Source organism: Acipenser ruthenus, chromosome 3 (assembly GCF_902713425.1).
Source record: "Acipenser ruthenus chromosome 3, fAciRut3.2 maternal haplotype, whole genome shotgun sequence".
Taxonomy (NCBI): domain Eukaryota; kingdom Metazoa; phylum Chordata; class Actinopteri; order Acipenseriformes; family Acipenseridae; genus Acipenser; species Acipenser ruthenus.
This window is the reverse complement of record NC_081191.1, coordinates 87,313,279-87,340,739: the sequence shown is the minus strand read 5'-3', so window position 1 is coordinate 87,340,739 and position 27,461 is coordinate 87,313,279. Positions and strand designations below refer to the sequence as shown.

At 41.0% G+C, this 27,461-nt stretch overlaps 1 protein-coding gene across 2 annotated transcripts in view; it reads left to right on the top strand.

The window, feature by feature from the left end:
- The window catches only part of LOC117394730 (1-phosphatidylinositol 4,5-bisphosphate phosphodiesterase gamma-1-like), a 60,910-nt gene that overhangs the window by 13,643 nt on the left and 19,806 nt on the right, over window positions 1-27,461 (top strand). The window contains exons 2-16 of one of the 2 annotated variants that reach the window (XM_033993229.3): window positions 2,816-2,965; window positions 4,485-4,578; window positions 5,957-6,004; window positions 7,685-7,769; window positions 13,792-13,872; window positions 14,101-14,135; window positions 16,545-16,617; window positions 16,992-17,090; window positions 17,730-17,848; window positions 18,885-18,970; window positions 20,727-20,847; window positions 21,254-21,422; window positions 22,187-22,306; window positions 23,679-23,786; window positions 27,264-27,451. In XM_033993229.3, coding sequence (XP_033849120.2) covers window positions 2,816-2,965; window positions 4,485-4,578; window positions 5,957-6,004; window positions 7,685-7,769; window positions 13,792-13,872; window positions 14,101-14,135; window positions 16,545-16,617; window positions 16,992-17,090; window positions 17,730-17,848; window positions 18,885-18,970; window positions 20,727-20,847; window positions 21,254-21,422; window positions 22,187-22,306; window positions 23,679-23,786; window positions 27,264-27,451 — 1,576 coding nt within the window. The remainder of the gene's footprint in view (window positions 1-2,815; window positions 2,966-4,484; window positions 4,579-5,956; window positions 6,005-7,684; window positions 7,770-13,791; window positions 13,873-14,100; window positions 14,136-16,544; window positions 16,618-16,991; window positions 17,091-17,729; window positions 17,849-18,884; window positions 18,971-20,726; window positions 20,848-21,253; window positions 21,423-22,186; window positions 22,307-23,678; window positions 23,787-27,263; window positions 27,452-27,461) is intronic. The other variant, XM_033993230.3, reaches the window with a different exon arrangement.

The following is a 27,461-nucleotide window of genomic DNA, read 5'->3' as shown; positions in this document are numbered from 1 at the left end:
CTTTTTGGCAAGTCACATCAGCTCTATGTTCACAGACGAAAAAATGAAGCTTTCAAAGAAAAGAACACCATACCTACAGTGAAACATGGAGGAGGCTCGGTTATGTTTTGGGGCTGCTTTGCTGCGCCTGGCACAGGGTGCCTTGAATCTGTGCAGGGCACAATGAAATCTCAAGACTATCAAGGCATTCTGGAGCGAAACGTATTGCCCAGTGTCAGAAAGCTCTGACTCAGTCGCAGGTCATGGGTCCTCCAACAGGATAATGACCCAAAACACACAGCTAAAAGCACCCAAGAATGGATAAGAACAAAACATTGGACTATTCTGAAGTGGCCTTCTATGAGTCCTGATCTGAATCCTATCGAACATCTATGGAAAGAGCTGAAACATGCAGTCTGGAGAAGGCACCCATCAAACCTGAGACAGCTGGAGCAGTTTGCTCAGGAAGAGTGGGCCAAACTACCTGTTAACAGGTGCAGAAGTCTCATTGAGAGCTACAGAAAACGTTTGATTGCAGTGATTGCTTCTAAAGGTTGTGCAACAAAATATTAGGTTAGCGGTCCCATCATTTTTGTCCATGCCATTTTCATTTGTTTTCTTATTTACAATATTATGTTGAATAAAAAATCAAAAGCAAAGTCTGATTTCTATTAAATATGGAATAAACAATGGTGGATGCCAATTATTTTTGTCAGTTTCAAGTTATTTCAGAGAAAATTGTGCATTCTTCATTTTTTGTTGAGGGGTACCAACAAATTTGAGCGCGTCTGTATATATATATATATATATATATATATATATATATATATATATATATATTGTGAAATGATTGCACCTCACACGGGTTCGTTGCCCCTTTAAGAATTGACCCAGACACAGAAATAGGTGGTTCAGCGCTTACGCGTACTTTTAATAAAACAAACAAAAACACAAAACAAACACCTAGCTCTTATACGAGCACTAACTAAACATACAGGAACGCCCTTCCTAACAAGGGACGGATACCCCGTTTACCCGTAGCAACCAAAACACACGCTTTACAAAGCTGAACACAGCACAGGACTTACATTGGGGCTGCTAGGACACAGAGTACCCCTTTCCATGTCCTTCTCCTCAGCAGCCCTGAGCAAACTAACTGCTTTACCTTTATACCCTGCACCTGGTCCTAATTTACAATTACTACCCAGGTGCAGGGGATAATTCAACAATAAAACAATTACCAAAAAGGTGCATTTTTTTTCCATTTTACTCTTCAGGGAGGTTTTAACCTCCTCCCTGCTGTCTCCCTCAACCTGCTGCCTTACAATATATATATATATATATATATATATATATATATATATATATATATATATATATATATATATATATACACACACACACACATACATACATATACATACACGCATACATATACATATGTATATACTTACAAATACATATGAATATATTAAAAGAAAGATAAAAATAAACGTTTTAATCACGGTTTCATTACAACGAAAACAAGTTAATCTCAAGCACAGATGATGCTGAAGGGCAGTTTTAACCCTGGAGAGGCTTGACAATGACACCATGCATAATCCCAAGGCTGTGCCAACGAAAGAGTACCAACACAATTCATTTTTAGTATGACACAAGCGAAGAGATAAGGACTGATTGTCAGAGCAGCTCTGTGGAGACTCTCAGGCCAGGTCTTTTACAAGCACAGACTGACATAGAGGTAGAACACAGTGAATGCACAAGCTTATAGAAGTGAGCAAAAATAGAAACTTGCATTTCTAGTTTTTTTTAACTTTTGTCATTATTATTATTATTATTATTATTATTATTATTATTATTATTATTATTATTATTTATTTCTTAGCAGACACCCTTATCCAGGGCGACTTACAATTGTTACAAGATATCACATTATTCTTTACATACAATTACATTATTTTTTACACGTTATTTTTAAGATCAGTGATGTACAGCATGTAACACATTTACCACTGTGCACAAGTTTGCTCTGTTTTATTTTTTTAAAACAAACTGCTGGCTTTGTAACTTTTGGAACACTTCCTTAGTGTAGCTACACCCGGGGGAAAGTTTTTTGAATATAGTACATTAAAGTATAGTAGATCTCAATAATGACTGGACTCATGAGTTGCGCATCCAGTAAAGACACTCTGCGTGGAGTGCAGGATGCGCCCTATAGCCTGGAGGTCGCCGGTTTGAGTCCAGGCTATTCCACTGCTGACCGTGGATGTGAGTTCCTAGGAGGTGGTGCACAATTGGCCGAGCGCCGCCCAGTTGGGGAGGGCTTAGGTTGGCCAGGGTGCCCTCGGCTCACCACGCACCAGCGACCCCTGTAGAATGGCCAGGGGCCTGCAGGCATGCCTGTAAGTTGCCCGGAGCTGCGTTGTCCTCCGATGAGGTAGCTGCATGGCGGGCCTGCAGAGTGAAAAGAAGCAGACGGCTGCTGGCACACGTTTCGAAGGACGCTTGTGTCCGTCTTTGTCTTTCCCGAGTCAGCGCGGGGGTGGCAGTGGTGAGCCGGGTTGAAACAAAATAATTGGGCTTTCCAAAGTGGGGAGAAAAATGAGAAAAAAATTATTGGTGATTCCAAATTTTAAATTCCAAAAAATAAAATAAAATAATGACTGGACTAAATCATAAAACTTTGATAAATCACAAAATCTTACTGTTTACTATTTATATTTTTAAAATTTTAACTGAGACTTATCTTCTCATTTGTCCCCCCCTCTCGTCTCATTCCCCCACTCTCCCTCTCCCCTGTCCCTCCCCTCTCCCCTCCTCTCTCCCGTCTGTACAGTCGATATACGGGAGATCAAAGAGATTCGGCTGGGGAAGTCCTCTCGTGATTTTGATCGGTACCCGGAGGAGGTGAGGAAGCTGGACTTCTCTCAGTGTTTCATCATCCTGTACGGCATGGAGTTCCGGCTCAAGACTCTCAGCGTGGCCGGTGAGCTGCGTTTTTCTTTATCAGAATTATTAAGAAATGCTTTTAGTCCTTCTAAAGATGAGCAGCCAGGGCAGCAAGCCTGACCTGGGATCTGGGACAGACACAGATCCACTGCAGAGTCTCGCTGTTAGACGTGTTGGATTGAGACCTGGGTACGCCAAGATCCCTTGTTTAAAGATCCCTTTTCAAAGCTACTATTTGCACAAGATCGCCATTTCACTTGCACTTGCATTCTCTTTAGAAACGTTTAACTGAGATGCTATATTTTGTCTTCTCTTCTGTCCCCTCTACCCCTACTTTCTATTCCCCACTCTACCCTGTCCCTATTCTTCCCTCTTTCTCCCTGCTACCATTTCCCCCATTTCCACCCTCCTCTCTTTCCACCCTACCTTCACTCTGCATCCCTCATACCTCTTTCCACACTCTCTCCCCGCTCCTCTCTCCCTGCTCCTCTTTCCCTTTTATCTCCACTCTCTCCCCTCTTTCTCTGCTCTTCTCTCCCCTCTCTCTCTCCCTGCTCCTCTCTCCCCTCTCCCTCTGTCAACTTATAATGAATCTCCTCTTAGCGGCTGATGACTGAATTAATAATACTGACATCAGCCAAAGACCCTTACTTGCCGCTCGACTACAGAGCTTGCTCTTTAGTTGAATAGTAAGACGTTCGTCTTTGAACAATATGGTTAGCGGTTTGCATCCAGCCCCTGCTTCTCCTTTCAATTCAGTGAGCTGTCCTCTTCCCTCTGTCCCTACCTTCTCCCTTCCCCCCTCTCTCCTCTCCACCCTCCTTCCCATTCTCACACCTCTCTCTCCTCTCCCTCCTTCTCCCTGCTCCTGTCTCCCCCTCTCCCTCTTTCCCCCTTAGAATGCCATTTGACTTTTTTTTACCATGCTTAATGTCTTTGAAGAGGGTGCATCCTTAGTTCAGTTTCTAGTTGGATAGACTGCAGCTGTGAAAGCACTCAGGATAATACTTGTGCTTTACAAGCTTGTTGTGTTCTGAGCATTGCAGCCAGGCCAGTGAGTTTTAGCTTTCATTTCACAGTGTGTGGGGGGTTGGGAGTGTTTGTTTGTACAGGCAGTGATCTAATTCTTGAGAGTTTTGTGATCTGATCTCAGTTTGGGAGTCAGCTCAATGCATTAGGCAGCTCAGTGCTTGGGACTCTGAGCTAATGGAATTGCTTCCATCTTGCACTGGGTGTATATAATAACTGAGAAGAATTGTTAAGAAAAAGTGTATAGAGCTGAGAGACTGGGTGAGAGGCAGTGTGGTCTAGTGGTTAGAGCTGAGGGACTGGGAGGGAGGGAGCGTGATCTAATGGTTAGAGCTGAGGGACAGGGAGGCAGGGAGTGTGGTCTAATGGTTAGAGCTGGGGGAATGGGAGGGAGGGAGTGTGGTCTAATGGTTAGCTCTGAGGGACTGTGAGGCAGAGAATGTGGTCTAATGGTTAGAGCTGAGATACAATTATTCTTCTGTCTGTGAGCTGCTTCCTCTCTGTATACATGTGTCTTGTTCCACCAGCCTTTAGTGAGGAGGAGGTGACCCTGTGGATAACTGGCTTGACCTGGCTGGTGATGGACTCTCAGAAGGCTTCTGCACCTTATCAGATCGACAGGTAGGAGCTTCTGCATTAAAAAAAGAACAGTCCATGCACATGCAGCATGCCCCCCTAATCGCGTGACAGTACCCGAAAGAGTAAAAACAATTTGGTGAAATGATTGAAATGTATTGGATTATAGACAGTTGCAATCTGAAACCTGTCTTTAGGAGGCTTGGAGTTTATCATTACAATTCAGTTAAAATTGGTGTAACATCAAGGCAGTCATTGTATTTGCCATGTAGAGTGTGACAGACAGACAGACAGACAGACAGACACAATCAGTGTTCTAGGGTCTCCATTTTTAGGACCCTAAACTCCTAGTGGTTGTGAAGAAAATGACACTACTGGAGACAGGATTTCGAAACCGAAAAAGAACGTACAGGGGAGACCATTGCTTTACTGCACTTCCCCAAACACAGACACAGACACACAGACACACACACACACACACACACACACACATTCCTATATTTGTGGGGACTTCTCATTGAGTCTCACTATATTTTTATTTACTATTTCCAACTCCAGTGAGACAAAACTCCAGCGTTGTTTTTTCAGCAGTTACTATCTTTGTGGGCACATTTTCTCAAATTTTGTCCACACATTGATAGTAATACCTGCCCCCCACACACCCACACACACACACACACTCGATATCTCACTCTCACCTCAGGGCCCCAACAGCAGACCCTGTTTAGATCATTAAAATACTAAAGATAACGCAATCTTCTCCCGCAAAGCTTTCCCGGCTTGTGTTTCCTGGGGTCAGTTGCACCATACCTGTTTTCCATACACAAGTACTGTACTTCAAAAAAACAACAAATGACTAGAACTCAGAACCGCTCTGCATGATTCCAAACATAACGCAGTAGCAATGGAAATGCCAAAAACTGACACCCAAAGCCGCTTATTGGATGAACTGATGCGGTTTGTTTGTTTTACTGGTAGTTGCTCGTATGGGTTGGATTGGTGGAGCAGAGTACATGCTGATCCTGTAGGTAGCTCTGCAGAGTGTTTCTACCCTCCTGGAAATGTTTGAATTATACCAGTCACAGGCAAAAGACAGTTGGGTGTTACAGAAAACTCCTTATCTTTTTGTCATGAAAGGAATGAATGGAATTCGGAAGCACCCGTCTATCTGTCTGTCTATCTATACATCTCACTCTTACATTTCACATATTTTTAAAGGACCAGTAATACACTTGTGGTGAAACTTGTTAAGGACATTCTTTACCACACGTTATAATCCGGGAAATGGGGATACTAAGGAGTCATCTGTACATGCAGTATGGAATAATCTTGGCTTAGGGTTCAATATGTTGAATCAATGTGAGAGAACCGTGATGCGCAGCATGGAACAGGTTGAGACTAACGGTTGCTCTTCACGTTCCAGGTGGCTCCGGAAACAGTTTGACTCCATGGACAGGAACCGAGAAGGCAGGTGTGTTGTCAAGGAAACCATCAAACTCCACTGAGGGAGTCAGTGTGGTCTAGAGGTTAGAGCTGAGGCACTCAGAGGGAGTCAGTGTGGTCCAAAGGGCAGAGCTGAGGGACTAGAAAGAGGTGGGATGTACGAGAGAGAGATAGAGAGAGAGAGAGAGAGAGAGAGAGAGAGGTTGTAGGGCTCTTCAATGGCTCTGTGAATTGCTCTGCAGCTGGTCTCCTTGCCATTGGTACAGCTTTGTTTTGTCAGGAAGAGGCAGAGGCTCAATCCTAGCACCCTATACAAACAGGAAGTCTGACAGGAAGCGATAAGAGCCGGGGCAGGAAGTGGAGTGGCTAGGACAGGAAATGATGCAGGGGAGTCGGAGAGTAGCTTCCTGTACAGGAGTTGGAAATAGAATCCAATCACGGAGAGGGTAGCAAAACAAAGATGGCTTTGTTATCAATTAAAGATCAGGAAGTTCACAGAACTAATCTCTGAATGGAGGTTTCTCTCCAGAGTGAGATCAATCCTGCTGTACAGTTTTTTTTTTTTTTTTTTTTTTATTTATCCCACTTGTGTTGCTCAATAACTTATTAGCTAAAAATAATATCTAATGAACAAGAACCACGTTGTAAACACTGATCAGCACACCATGAGAATTATTTTAACGTCATTGCTTTTCCATTTACACTAAAAAGAAAAATAGCAATACATACTTGCCTGGCATCTTTAAATTCAAATGGTCTAGCCTTTGAAAATGAATTTTTTGTTTCATTCACTGCTATTAAACACACAAGAAGCACTCTCTTCCACAACCCCCCTTCCATCAAAGAGAACCCTTGGCGGTTTTCCACCAAATAAACCAAATTACATCTATCTATCTATCTATCTATCTATCTATCTATCTATCTATCTATACAAACAATACCTGTGGTATTAATGGAATGGCTGATTCCGGGCTATTAGGAACAATATTTGTCTAAATCGTCCTAGTGGTTTGTATCTGTTGCAAATGACATCACATTAAAATGAGCTATATTGTTAAATTCTTCTCATATGACTATATATATATATATATATATATATATATATATATATATATAAGGTGCTGTGTTAGATACAGTACATGTATCTCACAAAGCACCCCAGACAATATTATAAAACATATAGTTAATTAGCAATAACTAAGCAGTCTAACTCGTTTTTATGTGATGACATTTCCATCTGATACAAACTATCTGATACGAATCTATTCTATTCTATTTAGCCTGGATCAGAGAAGAATTAGGGTGGGACTTGACTGGAGAAGTCATTAAACCAAAGCGCAGCACAGAAACCAGGACCGGAGGACACACAGTTGGAAATTAAGTTGAGATAGAGTTAGGACAGAGAGAAGGAGACACTTGTTGTGGTGAGGGTATGCAATAGGTTACCTAGTCATGTTGTTGATGCTGAATCACTGAGCTCTTTGAAGACCTGTAAATCCATCAGCTACTGGAATCGGACGAGCAGTGATGGGCTCAATGGCTTCTTCTCAGTCGTACATTTTCTTATTGTTCTTATTGTTCTAAGTTTCAGATGGCTGTATCACATCAATATCAGTCTAAATATTTAAATCTGGAATTTCAGATATTATGTTTCTAGCATTAAACACTACTCCTGTTTTATACTGATTGCGTCCCTGTGTCCTTGCAGCATCACAGTGAAGGATTTGAAAGCCATGCTGCCCCAGGCAAACTACCGAGTTCCCAACATGAGATTCCTCAGAGACAAACTGCTGGTAAGAGCCTGTCTGAGTCTAGGGGTCAGAGCTAAGGGGCTGGGAGAGAGGCAGTGGGGTCTGGTGGTTAGAGCTGAGGGACTGGGAGGGAGGGAGTGTGGTCTAGTGGTTAGAGCTGAGAGACTGGGAGAGAGGGAGGCAGTGGGGTTTAGTGGTTAGAGCTAGGGGACTGGGAGGGAGGCAGTGGGGTCTAGTGGTTAGAGCTGAGAGACTGGGAGGGAGGCAGTGGGGTCTAGTGGTTAGAGCTGAGGGACTGGGAGGGAGGGAGTGTGGTCTAGTGGTTAGTGCTGAGGGACTGGGAGGCAGTGGGGTCTAGTGGTTAGAGCTGCGAGACTGGGAGGGAGGCAGTGGGGTCTAGTGGTTAGAGCTGAGGGACTGGGAGGGAGGGAGGCAGTGTGGTCTAGTGGTTAGAGCTCAGGGATATTTAAAAATATTAAAAAGCTATAAAAAGTATGTTGTGTAGTTGTAAAGTTCTTTCTATTCAGAACATTTCAATACTGGACAACAACTGACTTACTAAACCTTCTTATGCTTTGTGGCAGAGCAGGGCTCTGCTCTTGTAAATATTGGCAGGGATGGGGTTAAATTCTCCTACCTGCCCAGGTTTATTGTGTCAGGTGGGAATCATTAACAATCAATCAGCACCCAGCCACCTGACATAAAAGGAGGCCTCAGCTCCTCATTAGAGAGAGGTAGCTGAGGATGCAAGGGTGGGGTTGCTTTGTGTGCTGGTGGTGTTTTTTTGAAATTTTACAGTCCAGTGAAGGCAAAGTTCAGCCTGGAAACCTTATTTTTGTAAGTTTTACTTTGTGTTTATTGTTTGTGTTTTAAAAACCTTTTGTTTGGCCCTCGTGCCTGTTTATTTTGAGTCTTTTATTTAGTACAAGTATTTTGTTTGAACTGCAGTCTGTCTCTGGGCCTCATTCCTTGCGCCATCCTGTCACACGCTTTTATTGCCCAAAGTGGAAAATAATAGCATGACTGATAAATGTGAGAGTGACAATAACCAAAGTGATATTATTATTGTCCCCTCTGACAGACATTACATTACAGTGGTATCAATGGGAATAAGTGAATGGCCACATAAAAATAACTTTTGTAAATGTACCTAAAATACAGGGTGATTCATAATTCACACAACATCGTCAGAGCATTGTGAATACTGGAGGGCACATGGAGACACTCTGTGACACACTGTATGGCTACCACAGGGCTGTTCAGCAATGTCAGCATTTAAGTAGAATTGAAGACAATGCAAAACAACAATGTTGCACTAATTATGAATTCACACAACATGTTGAGTACAGTGTCAGGGACAGCATGAAAATGTACACTAAAAAAGTCTGAATGGAAAGAGCTGAACCTTTGAAATCGTTCTGTGGTGTCAGTCATTCAAGATCCAAGAGCGACCACTCCCAAAAATATCTTCACAAAGACTTCTAGTCGAAACGTTTGTCACTGAATTTATGAAGTTTATTTCAGTGTTTCTAAATTCAGTACTATTTAGTGTTTAATAGTTTTGGATGATAAAATACAATTAAGAATGATCCCCGTAGTTCAGTTGGCATCCCTAAACCAATCATAACTAATTAGTGCCAACTGAACAGCTTGACAAGTTATATTTAAAGTTGTGTATTGGTGATACTGACCACAACTAGTATAGTGCAGCATGAGCTGGTAGCAATTAATGCATATTCTAGTTTCCCATAATAAATGTATAGCAAAGTGTATTAAAGCATGGTGAAAACAGGGTAAAGCATAGGTAAGCACTGTAAAAAACAGACAGGTATGGTAAACCAAACCATGGTGAATGCATAGTATAACCATGGGGAAAGCATGGGGAAGACTGCAAAATTATTGTGCAAGTAAAGATTATCACACTCATCGTGTTATCACACTGTTGGGCTGGTCTATTGTCCCCTGAGGAACAGGTGACAGTTGTTTTCATGAAGAGCAGGTAGCTTCAGATGTACTTTCTTTTATTCCTCAGGGAAATGACAGCTAAATACCCAGACTCTCTGTTCAGTGTTGTCACACTCTACCTGCCGGGCGTGTCACAAAGAATCTGAAATATTTCCGCAGCGACTCACGTACAATTCAGTCACCAATCCAGCTGTACCCCCTGTCCTATTCACCTTAAAACAAAAACTAAAAATATCTCTTTACCGGTATGTTCATAGCATACCCCAAACTCGTTCGACAACAAGCAAATGCCTCTCTGCTGGGTGTTTGTTTCAAACAGTGAGATATGTTTAGTTGTCTGCCTTCGTCAGTCACTTGACATTACTAGAACTGTGAACAGAGCAAAACAAATCGGGATAACATCTTGAGCCAGTGCTCTGGGATTGTGAAACTGATGTTAACTCTTTGTGTGTTAGGATGCAATCGACATTTATTTTTTCATTTCGTCTGTTGAGTATCGTGGTGTTGACATTAATTTACCTTAATTGATCTTAACAGTGGCTTACGCGCCATTCAAATTAGTAAACCAGCACACTCACATGCAGAGAGCCCTCATAATCACATAATAATCACACACTTAAAAACAATCAAGAGAGTTTATCAGATTATAGCCAAATGAAATCCGTCTATGGAAGGCTAGGAGTGTATGGTTAAAGTTTGGTGAAGATTGGTGTCAAGTCAAGGTAGTTATCGTGTTCACCATGTAGAGTGTGACAGAAGGGCGGACAAACAACTTTATGTTGCAACATAAAGTAATACACTAAATAAGCGTTGTTTGTTGTCATTGAAAAGTCCTGTTTGAATGCTTTCAGTGGTGACAGTAATTACATTATATATATATATATATATATATATATATATATATATATATATATATATATATATATATATATATATATATATATATATATATACATATATATACAGACGTGCTCATATTTGTTGGTACCCCTCCACAAAAAATGAAGAATGCACAATTTTCTCTGAAATAACTTGAAACTGACAAAAGTAATTGGCATCCACCATTGTTTATTCCATATTTAATAGAAATCAGACTTTGCTTTTGATTTTTTATTCAACATAATATTGTAAATAAGAAAACAAATGAAAATGGCATGGACAAAAATGATGGGACCGCTAACCTAATATTTTGTTGCACAACCTTTAGAGGCAATCACTGCAATCAAACGTTTTCTGTAGCTCTCAATGAGACTTCTGCACCTGTTAACAGGTAGTTTGGCCCACTCTTCCTGAGCAAACTGCTCCAGCTGTCTCAGGTTTGATGGGTGCCTTCTCCAGACTGCAAGTTTCAGCTCTTTCCATAGATGTTTGATAGGATTCAGATCAGGACATAGAAGGCCACTTCAGAATAGTCCAATGTTTTGTTCTTATCCATTCTTGGGTGCTTTTAGCTGTGTGTTTTGGGTCATTATCCTGTTGGAGGACCCATGACCTGCGACTGAGACAGAGCTTTCTGACACTGGGCAGTACGTTTCGCTCCAGAATGCCTTGATAGTCTTGAGATTTCATTGTGCCCTGCACAGATTCAAGGCACCCTGTGCCAGGCGCAGCAAAGCAGCCCCAAGACATAACCAAGCCTCCTCCATGTTTCACTGTAGGTATGGTGTTCTTTTCTTTGAAAGCTTCATTTTTTCGTCTGTGAACATAGAGCTGATGTGACTTGCCAAAAAGCTCCAGTTTTGACTCATCTGTCCAAAGGACATTCTTCCAGAAGGATTGTGGCTTGTCAATATGCATTTTAGCAAATTCCAGTCTGGCTTTTTTATGTTTTTCTTTCAAAAGTGGAGTCCTCCTGGGTCTTCTTCCATGGAGCCCACTTTCGCTCAAAAAGCGACGGATGGTACGATCAGAAACTGACGTACCTTCACCTTGGAGTTCAGCTTGTATCTCTTTGGCAGTTATCCTTGGTTCTTTTTCTACCATTCGCACTATCCTTCTGTTCAATCTGGGCTCGATTTTCCTCTTGCAGCCGCGCCCATGGAGGTTGGCTACAGTTCCATGGACCTTAAACTTCTTAATAATATTTGCAACTGTTGTCACAGGAACATCAAGCTGCTTGGAAATGGTCTTGTAGCCTTTATCTTTACCATGCTTGTCTATTATTTTCTTTCTGATCTCTTCAGACAACTCTCTCCTTTGCTTTCTCTGGTCCATGTTCAGTGTGGTGCACACAATGATACCAAACAGCACAGTGACTACTTTTCTCCATTTAAATAGGCTGAATGACTGACTGATTACAAGATTGGAGACATGTGTGATACTAATTAAAGAAACTAATTAGTTTGAAATATCACTATAATCCAATTATTTATTATCTTTTCTAAGGGGTACCAACAAATGTGTCCAGGCCATTTTAGTATATCTTTGTAGAATAAGCAATAATTCATCTCTTTTCACAGCTTCTTTGCTTTATTCTATGACATACCAAAGGCATGCGAGTATACATGATAAAATAGCTTTTAATTTCATCACTTTTCAGGAGGAATGAAGCATTATTTCAATGAGCTGTAAGGGTACCAACAAATTTGAGCACGTCTGTATATATATATATATATAAAGTTGACAGTAACATTGCCAAGGTTGTGCATTTAAAATTAGAGCTATCAGTATGGCAAGGAAGTCGACGACCCTTACATATAGCATCAGTATGTACAGAATAGTTAAGAATTAGAAATGGATAGTTTATATAAAAAAATATGTCATTAGGTAAGCATATGAGGTGTTAGCATCATGGGAAAGTGTATTTACAGTTCATTATTATTATTTATATTTCTTAGCAGACACCCTTATCCAGGGCGATTTATAATTGTTACAAGATATCACATTATTTTTACTTACAATTACCCATTTATACAGTTGGGTTTTTACTGGAGCAATCTAGGTAAAGTACCTTGCTCAAGGGTACAGCAGCAGTGTCCCTCACCTGGGATCGAACCCACGACCCTCCAGTCAAGAGTCCAGAGCCGTAACCACTACTCCACACGGCATACAGATTGACAAATATATGGACAGACAGACCCCCTGAATCTGACACTCTTCCAGCTGGTTTTACACACCCAAATTAACACGCGTCTTAGATAATGTTAGGTAGGCCAAGATCAGTGCTAATCGGGATCTGTGAACCCAGCCATCAGTGATGTAAGTCAGGTGAATATCAAGTTTCATCACAAGTGGATAAGCGGCTCTCCAGATATATGGACAGTATGATGTACTCGCTTCTCCAAGCCATTCCTTGTATTTTAAGAATGGAAAAACACACCCAATGAATTACCAACCCAGAATTCAGTAGATCAGGACAAACCCGCACAACACAGAAATGTGAATAATTAAGATTGTATTGATGATTATGCGATGTAGAGAATAAATAAGTGCCTCAAACCCTTTTAGTTTGAGGGTCCATCACCTGGCCTGTTGGACGAGGCAGTAGACCCCCCCACTCCCCTCCCATAACAAATAGTACCAAGGGGTAGCTGCGAGGCTGGAGTTGGGGAGGCGGAGGGATATGAATTAATCAAACAGAGGGGTAAGTTACCTGACTATATTACTCTGATAGGCCAGAATTGGATCACGTAATGTGTGTAGGGAGCTGTCCTTCCTCCCAAACCTTAGTTTACAAACTTCATATAAACAACTGCTGGGCCTTCTAAGTAGACTTAAAGGGTACATAAGTACCTTTTTATTTTATTGTTTTTCATGTTCCCATGTGTTGCTACAACGGTTTACGTAAGGTGTGTGGTGTTTTCATTTTATTTATTTTTTTACATTTTGACCACTTTTTTTTTAACTTTTAAATTGCATTCCCTGCCTCAAGATGGCTTCCCATGTACCCGCATGGACGTCTCAGAACTACATTTCCCATCATCCTCCTGCTCACATATGTAACTGAGATGGATTTACCAGTTGTTTTGTATTCATTTGTGAATTACAAATGGTGTTTTTTCAATTCAGAAAAAAATGCTTTGAAAATGCAGCCCTTAGTTTCTTACAGTGTCCTCTGTGTCTCCCCTCTCCTCTGAAGTGTCTTGTTCCTTCTCCCCAGGAGGTAGAAGCTCGCTCTGAACTGTCTTTCACACACTTCACTCAGCTCTACAAGAACCTCATGTTCGATGCCCAGAAATCAGTGAGTACCGAAGCAGCTCCTGTGTAAAACCAGCTCGCAGATACAGATAAGCAGATACGCAGGGGCGAGGAACTTTGATGATAGATCTGCCCCATAGCTGTTTAAATAAAAAAGAAAACATGCATGCTTCTCTTAGGGACAGCTCCCCGTGCAGGTCGCTAGATCCTGGGGTCTGTAGCCGCGTGGTTTCATGGGAGAGCTTCTTCACATTGTTGGTTTTCATTTCAGATCATTGACCAGCTCGAGCTGTCCTTCCCTCTCAGGTATGATTCTTAACATTCTTTTTTTTTTCACTCAGCATTGTATTTCAGAGCAGTACAACTGTAGAGCAGGTATTGGAGTCTCGTTTCAGAGGTAATATTGAACTCTGCTTTAGTCCCTTGCCTGCCTGTCCCACAGCTTCAACAAAGCAGCAGGATAGCACAGAGCATATTCTCTTATAATTGTTTCCCACAGTAAAAGCATAGCAAAGTGTAATAAAGCATTGTGAAAGCATAGCAAAGTGTAATAAAGCATTGTGAAAGCATAGCAAAGCGTAATAAAGCATTGTGAAAGCATAGCAAAGCGTAATAAAGCATTGTGAAAGCATAGCAAAGTGTAATAAAGCATTGTGAAAGCATAGCAAAGTGTAATAAAGCATTGTGAAAGCATAGCAAAGCGTAATAAAGCATTGTGAAAGCACTGTTAAACATAGGTAAGAATTATAAAGCCCAGAGAGGTATGGTAATGCATAAAATATAAAGGTAAACTGTGGTAAATGCATGCTATACAGTAACTATGGAACAATTGCAAAATCGCTGTGCAGATTTACTGAGGTAAACGTTTGTAAGGGTTGAGCAGAGTTATACCTGGAAAGGATCTCTCCCTGCCTCTCTTTGAACATCAAGGGAAGCGGAGGGGACCAGGAAGAGGGCTGCAATGCTGCTGAAGCCTAAGTAGTCCCCCCCAAACAAAACTGGAAGAAACACAGAAATAACATTTATTGAAGTAATTTATAGCATTGCGGAAGACTTCCAAAGACTGCAGTACTTGAGAATTTACACTCACAGATCCCAGATAATTCCTAAAGGCTGGAGAAGGCTGTGAGACTCAAGAGTTGCATTAAACATCACGGATCAGCATTTAACCCCTTACCTAACTAATAATAAGCTGTATGTTTTTAACACACATCTTACATTGTCTTGCATAACATATATAAAACTAGATATGGAATTTTCGGCTAAGCCAGGTGCATGTGCCTGTGTTGGTCCTGTCTCTTATATAAGAATGAGTTCACTTTCGGTGGGCAAGAGGACCGCAAAGCACTCTTTACCACATAAGAGACAGGGTCAACTCTACAAATTATCCAGAATGGTTATAAATCATGTTTTAATTTTAAATTTAGAATTTTTGGTAGTTGGTAGTCTAATGTGCATGAGATGACACAATATAAGATGATTTAATGGCTCTCCTGCTAGCGATTGATGGGTTAATAATACTGACATCAGTATAAGATCCGTATTTACCTCAACTACAGAGCATGCTATTTAGTTGAATGGTAAGACATTTGTCTTTGATCCGTGAAGTTTGCAGTCCGCCTCCAGCCCTTGCCTCTCCCTTCAATTCAATGGGCTGAGATGCCAAACTATTACAACGTACTGGAATGTTCTGATATCTGCTGTTTTCATTGGCTCAGAGTGGCATGAATGGAAGTTTTTTTTTTTTTACTGAACTGAGCACATGCATGCAGTGCATTGACATCACTGCACTCAGTCGTTTCTAATGAAAACAAAATGAACAAACACGCCTTGTCGACTTTCACGCTGAATTCTAGATACAGACTAATTCAATACATCTTCCTGCACCAACTTTATCTAACCTCTTCAAAGTTCCATCAATTTAACTCTGATACTCTCTCGTCAGTGTGTTTTAGATGTGGGGTAGAGGAGGGTACATTTCTACATGCCACTTGGCAATGCTCTAATCTGCAGCTGCTCTGGCAGGAGGTCTGTGACACTTTGTCACTGATTCTTGATATCCCTTTCCTGGTAGACCCTCAGATCTGTCTGCTAGGGAACTTCTCTGGAGTTCAGTTCACAAATAAACTTGCAATAAAATGTATTGGCTATAGCTAAAAAATGTATAACTGAAGTGGAAGCTAGACTCCCCTCTAACAGTTTCACTGTGGTTTTCTGAAATTAATGTCTGTCTACCTTTGGAAAAAATTACTTATGCAATAAGAAACAAGATAAACATATTTTATAAAATATGGCAACCTTATATAGATTAAATGGAGGGACTTCCTTTGAGGCATGTTGACCCTAATATAGTATAGGAATATTGAAGAGGTTACAGCCATTTATATATTATAATAGGACATCTAAGGTGAACTCTTAGTTATACTCAGTCTCTCAATTTTTACATTTATGTACTTATTATGTACAACATATTTATTTTTTTAAATTATTATTGTTTATTTAATTCTTAAGGTGCTATACACTGGATATATGCCAACTAACATAACTGGATATTTGTTTTTCTTTCCTGTGTTTGTACAGTTTTTCTTTGTATCTTTCTGTCATTATGTTCTGTAAAATGGAAAATAAAAAAATAATATTTAAAAAAAAAAAAAAAAAAAAAACATTCCCTGTCGCTCCGGTAATGAATTATTTCTCTTTGTGCTCCCCTGGCAGGAATGTGGACAGGCCGGAGCTCTGTCAGATAACCCTGTATGACTTCCAGAAGTTCCTCCAGTTAGATCAGAAGGTATTTACCAGACAGCGTGTCCCGCTGACAGGGCTGCTCATGTGCCAGCTGTGTTTCTCCAGGAACTGTCAGCGCTTTAAGTTTTCCAGAGTGCTATGATTACTTATTCTTTCAGTATCCACCTCAGTAGGCAGTGGTGCCTGAAAACACTATATGTTTTACTCCCAAAGCAAACAATTGGATGGCTTCATTTTTTTCCCCTTTTAATGAATGTGTTACCAGACTTGACAGTCACCGTACATGTATCTGTCCAGCACTTGTAGGGTACAGATCTCTGTATCTTGTATGCCCCTATTGGAAAGCAATGTTGTAAAGTAACAAGAAGGCATGGTTTCCGACCTCTTGTAATGATGCCTTCTCCTCTTCTCCCTCAGGAAGGCTGGGCGAGTGATCTGAGCAGGGTGAGAGAGTTCATGAACAGCTACCAGAAGGAGTCTCAGAGACACACCGAACCCACCCTGCAGCTGGACGAGGTGAGTCTCTCTCTTACTGTCACTCTCTCTGTCACTTTGACTCTCGCTCTCGCTCTCGCTCTCTCGCTCTCTCACTCCCGCTCTCGCTCTTTCTCTCACTCTCACTGTCACTCTCGCTCTCACTCTCACTCTCGCTCTCACTCTCACTCTACAGTCCTTGTTCCTATCCAGAGCCATTGTCCCTCACATTACTACTAGAATCACAAACACCACATTTAAAAAGTCCAAGTTCGGTTGTAGATTTGAAAGCTGCAGTTGAAGACTATTTGATTTGAAAGTGAGCTATGTATAGTTTTGCTTCTTTTCAACGGTTATTTTTCAGGGGCTCACATAATACCGTTATAAATTGCTTTTTTCGTTTTAGAGTAACGTATTTGACATGTTCCACAACTTTCAGTTTATGAGTAATTTCTGAGCGGCTGAGCTGATGACACACCGTAATTGAGTGGGGCCGAAGTATTCAAAGTCAACAATAGGAAAGTGTCAGATATGATTGACACCCATTTCATTTGCTGTGATTTACCTCAGCTTGATTATCTCCGCCCTGGCTGCATTGTTCAGCTGCTGGTCAGAAGCAAAGAATAAATTGAAAGCTGTGTAACTGTGTGTGTTATTGTTACTGGTGACCCCCCCCTGCAGTTCCTGACGTTCCTGCTGTCGAAGGAGAACATGATCGTGGAGCGAGGCGGCGGGCAGGTCCGCCTTGAGGAGATGAAGCACCCGCTGTCACAGTACTGGATCAGCTCCTCTCATAACACGTAAGAGACACAGCTTGAGATTACATTTACAGGGACCTTTAGAAACATTTCCCACTGTAAAAGCATAGCAAAGTGTAATAAAGCACAGTGAAAGCATTGTAAAGCATATTAACAAACATGGCAAACCAGGGTAAACTATGGTAAATGCAGAGTATAACCATGGGACAAGCATGGTAAAACTGCAAAGATACTATACAGAATGACCGTGGTAAAGTCTTACAAGGGGGTGGAGGGGATGTGAAGACTTGAGGACTTGAAGTGGTTGTACGTGGTTGAAAGAAGTTATGTATTTTCATTTTACACATGATATTTGGTGCTACACTAGGTTAAAGAAATCTGTTATAATTATACTTACTGGGTCATTCCTGGGCAGTGTCTTTGGGGTCAAGGCATCTTGCAGATGGTTGGTTAATGACAGTGAAAAGGGTCCTGAAGGTAGAGGGCAATGTCATTCTCAAAGTGAAATGGTCAAGCAAGTGCAACACTAACTGAAAGCATGGCTTGCAAACAGAGATTTCTTCAACCCAGTGTCAGATACGGCAATGCACAACAGGTAAGATTTACAGAGTTATTTTGATAGCTACAGCCACTTTAAGGAAATGTAAAGGGCAAATGTGCCCACAATTTTCAGTTCTCAATTCAGTTTTGTTTTTATAATAAACATCACTTGCTGTGTTTGTACGCTGTGTTGTGATCTGTAAATGTCTTTGTATTTGTATACTTGTCTGTGTATACCTTATAAAAGGTCACCAGAGGAAATTTGCAGTCATCCCTGTGCTTTCCCCCTGGTTATTCTCTGCATTTACCATGGTGTGCATTTTTCTTTGCTTTAGGTCTGACAATGCTATACTTTACCATGCTTTCACTATGTTTTAATAAACTTTCCTATACTTTCACTTTTGCAAACCTTTAATGGATGAATGTGATGCAGTCTAATTGGTTTTAACTTGGTCCAGTAGGAAACAGACTGGCTCCCCACAGCAGTCCTGAGAGTTGTGAATGGAGCATATTTATGTTATTTCTCTCTCTCCTGCAGGTACCTGACTGGTGACCAGTTCTCCAGCGAGTCATCACTGGAAGCCTATGCTCGCTGTCTCCGAATGGGCTGCCGCTGCATCGAGTGTGAGTATGACCCAGTCCAGTGTGGAAACTGGGACTTCTGGGCCACCAGTCTGGCACAGGCACGAGGAACTGTGTCACCATTTTTTGTGTCACAAAAAACAAGCTTTGTATTAAATGGTCCTTCGCTCTGTTTTGCAGTTATAACTAAATAAGAATGTGACTAGGTTTAGAGGCTTCCATTAGGGTAATTGATATAATATGATATTACTTGCCAGACGAGTCCCTGGGCTTAAAGGAATGAGCTTAGTTTGAGTGAATCTATTTAGCCGAGAACAAAGAAGAATTTAGGGTGGGACTAGAATGAAGTTTTTAAAACCCTCAAAGTAGTTGGCAAACCCTAACCAATACTTTCAGTGTAGCACAGAGAACAGGACCAGAGGACACAGTTTGAAATTAAGAGAGACACTTCTTTACACAGAGAGGGGTGAGGGTATGGAATGGGCTACCTAGCAATGTTGTTGATGCTGAATCACTGGGATCCTTTAAGACCTGACTTGACAAAGTCAACTAGCTACTAGGAATTGGACGAGCATAGATGGGCTGAATGACTGCTTCTCGTTTGTAAATTTCCTGTATTATCTATAGGGCCCTACCAAATTCATGGTACATTTTCGTAAATTTCACAGTCATAACATTTTAAAAATCTTAAATTTCACTGTTTCAGCTATTTAAATCTTAAATTTCACGGTGGTGTAATAAAGTATGAACATATATAAACATTTAAAGCCCTGAAGTTAACAAAAGCATGTGACTAAGAAATTAGAAAAACACTAAAGGAAAATGAAACTGAAACCCTGAGGATCGCTCTATGATTGTTGCATTTCTGTTATTACTATTAAAAAAAAAAAAAAAAAACCTGTTCTGGTTTTAAACGTCATTGTATGCAACAGTAACTCAAAAACTCAAAAATTCTGAAATGCTGTTTTTCTTCATTCCCTGTCTCTGCGGTGTAAATGCCTGTCTGTATTTAGACACAGCTCTCTCTGCATCCACAGAGTTTGTTGGAATTGACAGACAGCACCGAGCTAGGGACGGGTCTATAGCTGGACAGTATATCCAGGGGCTAGAATATATAAATGTGAAGTCTCTGAAATTACCGACATATTTATTTTATTTATTTATTTTGTCCTGCGGTGCTTTTAATGTATTTTCTGCTCATACTACTACTTTGTATATATTTGGCTTCCAAATTATTTTACATGATCAGCTGCAGTAATGATTGTAGCACTTTTTGATTTATTTTGGACACTCATTTTACATCCGGGCACCCGGATGCCCGTGTCTACCAATCAGTGAGTAAAGCCCAGTTATTGGCTGTTGTCAAGTGTCAATCAATAAATCCTGTCCAGTTCATGATGAGCTTTCTTTTTTAAATTGAAACAAGCTAACAATCGCATCAGGAATCTGTAATGGTACTATAACGTCACTGGATTTTAGTGCAGGGTAAAAGTACACAAAACAGACTTCACAATGCAGAATGAATTTTCACGGTCCGTGTCACGTTTTTCACGGCCATGAAATGGGTAGGGCCCTAATTATCTAATACCAATCATAAGTACTGGCTGATGGTTAGTATTGCCCGGTTAACATAAAGAGTTACCACAGTAGCTGAACGTTTTACACAAAACGAATGAGAATTCAGTTGAACCTGTGTCCCATAAAGTTAGGTCGAGCAGAGTGATGAGGTGGACAATGCAAACCAAACAGCTGGTAAATATACATAGCTGCAGTACAGCCTCCACTTGTTCTTTTCCAGTGGATTGCTGGGACGGGCCAGACGACCTGCCCATCATCTACCACGGACACACTCTGACGTCCAAAATCAAGTTCCTGGATGTACTGTACACCATCAAAGAGCAGGCCTTCGTCACCTCTGAGTGAGTTTTTAGTTCTACTATATATATCTTATGATTGAGTGTTTAAAGTTATAGATCTACAATACTTTATGCTGTTTATTATATCACCAGTGCTTTCATTATTCTTTACTACAGTTTGCTTTGCTTTTATAGAGTATAGGGGTACAGGGTATAGAGCAGTAGTTTTGTTAAGGGGTAATGTGACAGCATCAGAGAATCAAGGTCTGTCCCTGAAATCATTCCAGTCTGCTTACATTGCCTCTATATACCACTAATCTTGGACTAGCTAAAGGTAAGGTAATGCTGTCCAAGATCAGTGCTGTGTCATTAGTTAAGAGAGTGCTGCTTTTATTGAAGTCTTGCATCAGCTTGCATTGCTATTTGGCCCCAGCTTGTTGAAGTCATTAGCTTGTCACACTGCTCCCAGGTTTCCTGTCATCCTGTCCATTGAGGACCACTGCAGCGTGGTCCAGCAGAGGAACATGGCCTCGCTCTTCAAGAAGGTCTTTGGAGACATGCTGCTCACCAAGCCAGTGGACATCAACGCAGACGAGCTCCCCTCCCCATACCAGCTCCGCAGGAAGATAATCATCAAGGTAACAGGGTGGGGCAAGAGGGCAGGACAGGGCAGTAGGGTGCACGGCAAGGTAGAGGGGCAGGGCAGGTGGATGCGCAGGGGGGTAGGAGAGTGGAAAGGAGGCAAGGTGGAAGGGTGGTGTTGGAGACAGGTCAGGGGCAGTAAGGTGAAGGGCAGGGCAGAGCAGGTAGAGAGGCGGATCAGGATAGGATAGGATTGGAGAACAGGATAGGGCAGGAGGGTTTAGGCAGAAGGTAGCTGTATTTTAGTGTGGAGTGGTTCAGGCTTGAATGTTTGAAGTGGGTTGAGAAGGCTGTAGTTCAGTGTAGAGTGGGTTGAGAAGGCTGTAGTTCAGTGTAGAGTGGGTTGAGAAGGCTGTAGTTCAGTGCAGAGTGGGTTGAGAAGGCTGTAGTTCAGTGCAGAGTGGGTTGAGAAGGCTGTAGTTCAGTGCACAGTGGGTTGAGAAGACTGTAGTTCAGTGCAGAGTGGGTTGAGAAGGCTGTAGTTCAGTGCAGTGGGTTGAGAAGGCTGTAGTTCAGTGCAGAGTGGGTTGAGAAGGCTGTAGTTCAGTGCAGAGTGGGTTGAGAAGGCTGTAGTTCAGTGCAGAGTGGGCTGAGAAGACTGTAGTTCAGTGCAGAGTGGGTTGAGAAGGCTGTAGTTCAGTGCAGAGTGGGTTGAGAAGGCTGTAGTTCAGTGCAGAGTGGGTTGAGAAGGCTGTAGTTCAGTGCAGAGTGGGTTGAGAAGGCTGTTTGAAGTGTTTTTACAAGACTCTTGTGCTCGCAGCACAAGAAGCTGGTGGAAGGGAACATGTATGAGGAGGTGTCTTCAGCCAGCTACTCCGAAAACGACATCAGCAACTCCATCAAGAACGGAATCCTGTACCTGGAGGACCCCATCGATCATGTGAGTCCCTCTGTCCTTCCACCCCTCTGTCCTTCCACCCCTCTATCCTTCCACCCCTCTGTCCTTCCACCCCTCTGTCCTTCCACCCCTCTTTCCTTCCACCCCTCTATCCTTCCACCCCTCTCTCCTTCCACCCCTCTGTCCTCACTGCCTCTCTCACCCTGTCTCTCTCCTTACTACTCTTCCTCAGTTCTTCCTGACTGCAACCCATCCTACCACCCACACCTTATAAAAGTTTCCCATAGTAAAAGCACAGCAAGGTTGTAATAAATCACAGTGAAATCCTGGTGAAGCATACATTTTTGAAGCCTGGAGAGGTATGGTAAAGCATATTAATTCATAGCATAACCGGTGCAAATTTATCATCGGAAACTTTTCTAAGAATCCCCTGCAGCAGAAAGCAAGATATTTTAGAAACCTCTGAATTCAGAATGTCTCCACAAATCTGTTACACCATTTGGTATTTATTATTTACCAAACCATTTAATAACAGACTTGTATTCTTGTTGATTCAGTATCTTTTTTTTATTATTATTTTTTTTATTGCTGTGTTTATACAAACATGTAACTTATATGTAACTTATGCTGCCGCCAGTTGGACTGCCATCAGGAGTATGTGGTGGAGTATTGCTGTTCTGCCTGGATGCAGTGGATTTTAAAGCAACGCTGTTGCTGGTTGTTATATAAACAGACACTATAAACAGAGTTGCTATTTATTAGTGCTGCGCAGATACACAGATTTCTCCCTTTTACATGTTTTAAGCTGTTAGGTATTCATTTAAATAGAATAAAACCACTTAAAAAAAAAACAAAAACTGTTGATTTCACCCAAACACAAAACAAAGTGTTCCCTCATTTGCCCTTGTCAACACAATTATTAAGTACCGATCAATAACAATCTGACAGTGTGATTCACTATAGAACCTGATCAAACCAACTAAAACCATATTTTACCTGCTTTTATCGTTTGATATAAAATCATATAGATTTCACTTCCGGTTTCCATTGAAATGTGTCAATCTGCCAATGTGTGCAACATCTCTGCTTAGAATTATGGGATCCTGGGCAATAATTTACCTCAGCATCAGTGTGATAAACAAATATATCTCCTGGTAGAAAATTCAGTCAGAGCTCTTAAATCACACAATGTGAAAGTTAATTGCCATTGATTTGTACTAAATTGTATAGATGAAGGCAAATGAGGTAAGGGCAGCTTTTCTTGTTGTGAAATGATCACGTTTTTAACAGACTTGTTTTGGTTTAATTTAATACCTGCCCACACAAAACATGTTAAAGGGAATTACTCAGAAAACCCAAGTATCTGCACAGCCCTGCTATTGCATCTAATGCCTCCCCTGTCTGTGTGTTTCAGAACTGGAGCCCTCACTACTTTGTGCTGACCAGCAATAAGATCTATTACTCTGAGGAGACGTCACGCTACCAGAGCACGGACGAGGAGGAGGAAGAGGAGCACAAGGAGGTATTCTATGATGTATCATCCAGAACTATTATAGACTCAATAGTGCCTCATTCAGAAATACGGTAACACTTTGAGTTCAGCCCTGTCAATTCATCATGATTTAAAAACATTTTGGTTCCCCTTTCCCCTCCATCTGTTCCTAATGAATTCACTGTTTATTCTTCACTAATTCATACTCTCTTACTCTCCCACCAGGGGGTTGTGAGACGCGTTAATTCATGCATGAATGCAGGCCAGATACATGTGATCAACATCATTTGTTACACAGGAACATGTTAATTAATTAAATCCACCTGAATTAACAGGGCTGAATTCAAAGTGAATTACTTCAGCACTCGGAGGGAGTGCATATGATATTCAGGTGCTATTCCTGTGGTATTCAGTCGGAATTCATTATGAATTTGCGGCCATTATTTAAATTCTGTTATCAGAAATCCAAAAAAATAAATAAATAAATTCAGTGTCAATTTAACTAGAAGTCTTTCTCAGTGTCTTTAATGGTGAAATGAGTTTGGATTCACATTCTTATATCACTAAGTGATGTGTGGACTCCACCCCTCATTGATGAAGTGTGAAGGATCTCTTAATGGTCCTAGTAAGAGGAATGTGCTAATTGTGTAGTACAGTCTACCCCACTTAAGTGTATATTGTTTAAGTGTATATCCTGCCTAAGTTTATTCAATTCCAAAGTTCAAAACCATGACCAAAGCTGCATCATTAAAGTACTGTAGTATTGTGAGTGTATGTTCCTGTTTTACTGTAGAGCTGTAAGACTTTATATGCAGTTAACTGAGCATGTGAATTGTGAACTGATGTAAACGGGCCCAATGTCAGGAACACGAACACTTTCAACACATTCCCACACTAAAATGGCTGCAAAAAGGACACTGAAAGAATTTTCATTAACATACTATAAAAACCTATGATGTATTTGTTAAAGGTATGCCGATAATGATTTATTTTCAGTTTTCAAATAGGCTAAAATTAAATGTAGATGTGTGAAGAGACTATGAATGCATACAGTTTTCAGAATGAATATGGTAAATTGTCTGCAATGTACATACAGAATTTAAGTAACAATTATTTCCATTTAGTTCTTGAAAATAAGGCGTATTTTTTTTAATGTGCATCACTATGCATGTTTACCATTTACTGTACATTTAAATAAAGTACGTTATAAACTGATGGTTCTGTGTTTTCTTATTCAAGTAAAATAATTATTTGTTGGCCTGAATTAAGTGAAACCTCAGAAACGGTAAATACTTAGACAGCAGCATAATGCATTTTGTTTCCAGTACAGTAATATTTTAGAATAAAAACTGGGATGGCAGATCACCAACCGGTTTAAGTGTATACTCTGTATACTCTGTGTAAAATAGATTATACATTTAAGCCGGATTATAATTAGGCTTGCTACTTTTATTTTTTTGCCAAATCGACAATTAATATTGACATTTATTTTGGAAAGAATTTACCATTTTTTTCTATCTTTATTTTTCAATTCAAGCAGAGAATGGGTGAAATCGACCTTTATGCTTTAAAAAAAACAACAGACTTTTTATGCCATTGAAAAACGTCTCATTTAGCGAAAACCCTTTATCATATTCAACATGCAACAAAACCATGGTTACCAACATTCTAATTGAAATAATATTTGGTCACAGCTGAGCTATAAAAATGGTCTCAAATAAACCGTAGTAAACGCAGCATATAAAAGTGTATTACACAGACCTTTATAGCATAAATTTACAAGTAAAAATAATATGCACAGAACAAAACATTAGATAGCTGAACAGAACTAACTTGCACTTACTATTCAGAGTCTGAGCTCCCCCACTCCTGCTTCAGCACAGCCAGACTCAGAGTCACCGGAGGCAAGGCAGACGGGCCTGTTTCGTCCTGCCGTGGAGACTTCAGCTGTCGGCCAGGGTATTGTGCACAATATTCATTAAGTGTTTTTCTCTTGCAGCCCATTTTCAAATTAAACTAGTAACTGTCACCATATACCTAAAGCAAAAGCTTACGTACACCTTAACACGCAAATTTCAAAGTAGGCGCTTTTTATTAGATTTTTTTTTTTTTAATTTAGTCATTGCCAATTATTTTTATTATTTTCTCCCAATTTAGAATGGCCAATTATTTTTTTAAGCTCAGCTCACCGCTACCACCCCTGCACTGACTCCGGAGGGCGAAGACGAACACACGCTGTCCTCTGAAGCGTGTGCCGTCAGCCGACCGCTTTTTTTCACACTGTGGACTCACCATGCAGCCACCCAGAGCTACAGCCTCGGCCCGCCACCCCCTGGGAGCTCCAGTCCACGGTTGGCTGTGGAAAAGCCTGGACTCGAACTCGCGACGTCCAGACTATAGAGCGCATCCTGCACTCCACGTGGAGCGCCTTTTACTGGATGTGCCACTCGGGAGCCCCAAAGTAGGCGCTTTTATGACAGGTGCTGTAGCTGGCAAATGAGAGCTATCTAGCACTGCTTCAGTCAACGAGTACTAATGGACCATTGAGATGACTGACAGCGACCCCCAGTCATTCAGAGTGGAAAGGAGATGGGACAGACAGCAAGTATAAAAACTACACAAACTAGAGAGGATTTCTAAATGATTATTTTTGGTAAGAAAATAAAAAATAGCGAGTGATTTTACCGATGTTTATCGTATATACATTTTTTTCAGTCGAACTCGTATTTTTGGGGAATTCGACGTTTAATGAGCTTTACCGATTAATATCGAAAAGTAGCAAGCCTAGTTCTAATTTATTTGACATTAGCCTTCTGTGCTTGGATTGTTGCTCCCTTGACTTTCCTTTCTTGATGTGTTTTGGTAGTGTACAGGATTGATACATATGCGTGCAGTTTTGAATTGTGCTCGTGTTGATTGAAGTGCAGGGAGACTGGAGGAGGGCTAGACTCTGTGAGTGCTTCCAATCATATCTATGAGTGAATATAAGTATGGGAATCAAAACTCATTTCAACATTGAAAATGTTTTCAGCTTAATTGAAAATGGAAGAAAGAGAGGACACATGAGGGTGTATCCTCAATGAGTGAAGGAAGACAAAAACGCAAATTATTTTTGAGCTACCCACACATGCTATATAAAAGCTACGTATCCCTGTTACAAATCAATTATACAGTCACAATCGTAAGTATCAGGGCTCTAACAATTCATTGTATATCAATAAATCAATGCTTTCCTTTTTTTTTACATGACATATCATGTATATTTGGTATTAATACATACTCTCCCTATAGCCATATGTTTTCATTTTTGTCTTTTAACAAAATAGTCATTAGTCATTAAATGATAATTTGATTTATCTTACTATATATCATACAAGTAGCCCATCAGGACCGTCACATGTATTGTGATGCATATCATATTGTGACCTGCATATCGCGAGACGTATCATACTGTGACATTATCATGGAGCTAAAATGAGGCACTGACCTCTCTTGCACCCCCTGCAGGAGTCCAATAACAACGAGCTGCACTTCAATGAGAAGTGGTTTCATGGGAAGCTGGGCGGAGGGCGCGACGGGAGGCAGATTGCAGAGAAGCTTCTCCACGAGTACTGCGGGGAGAGTGGGGGCAAGGATGGCACATTCCTGGTGAGGGAGAGTGAGACCTTCGTGGGGGACTTTACCCTGTCCTTCTGGTGAGTGCAA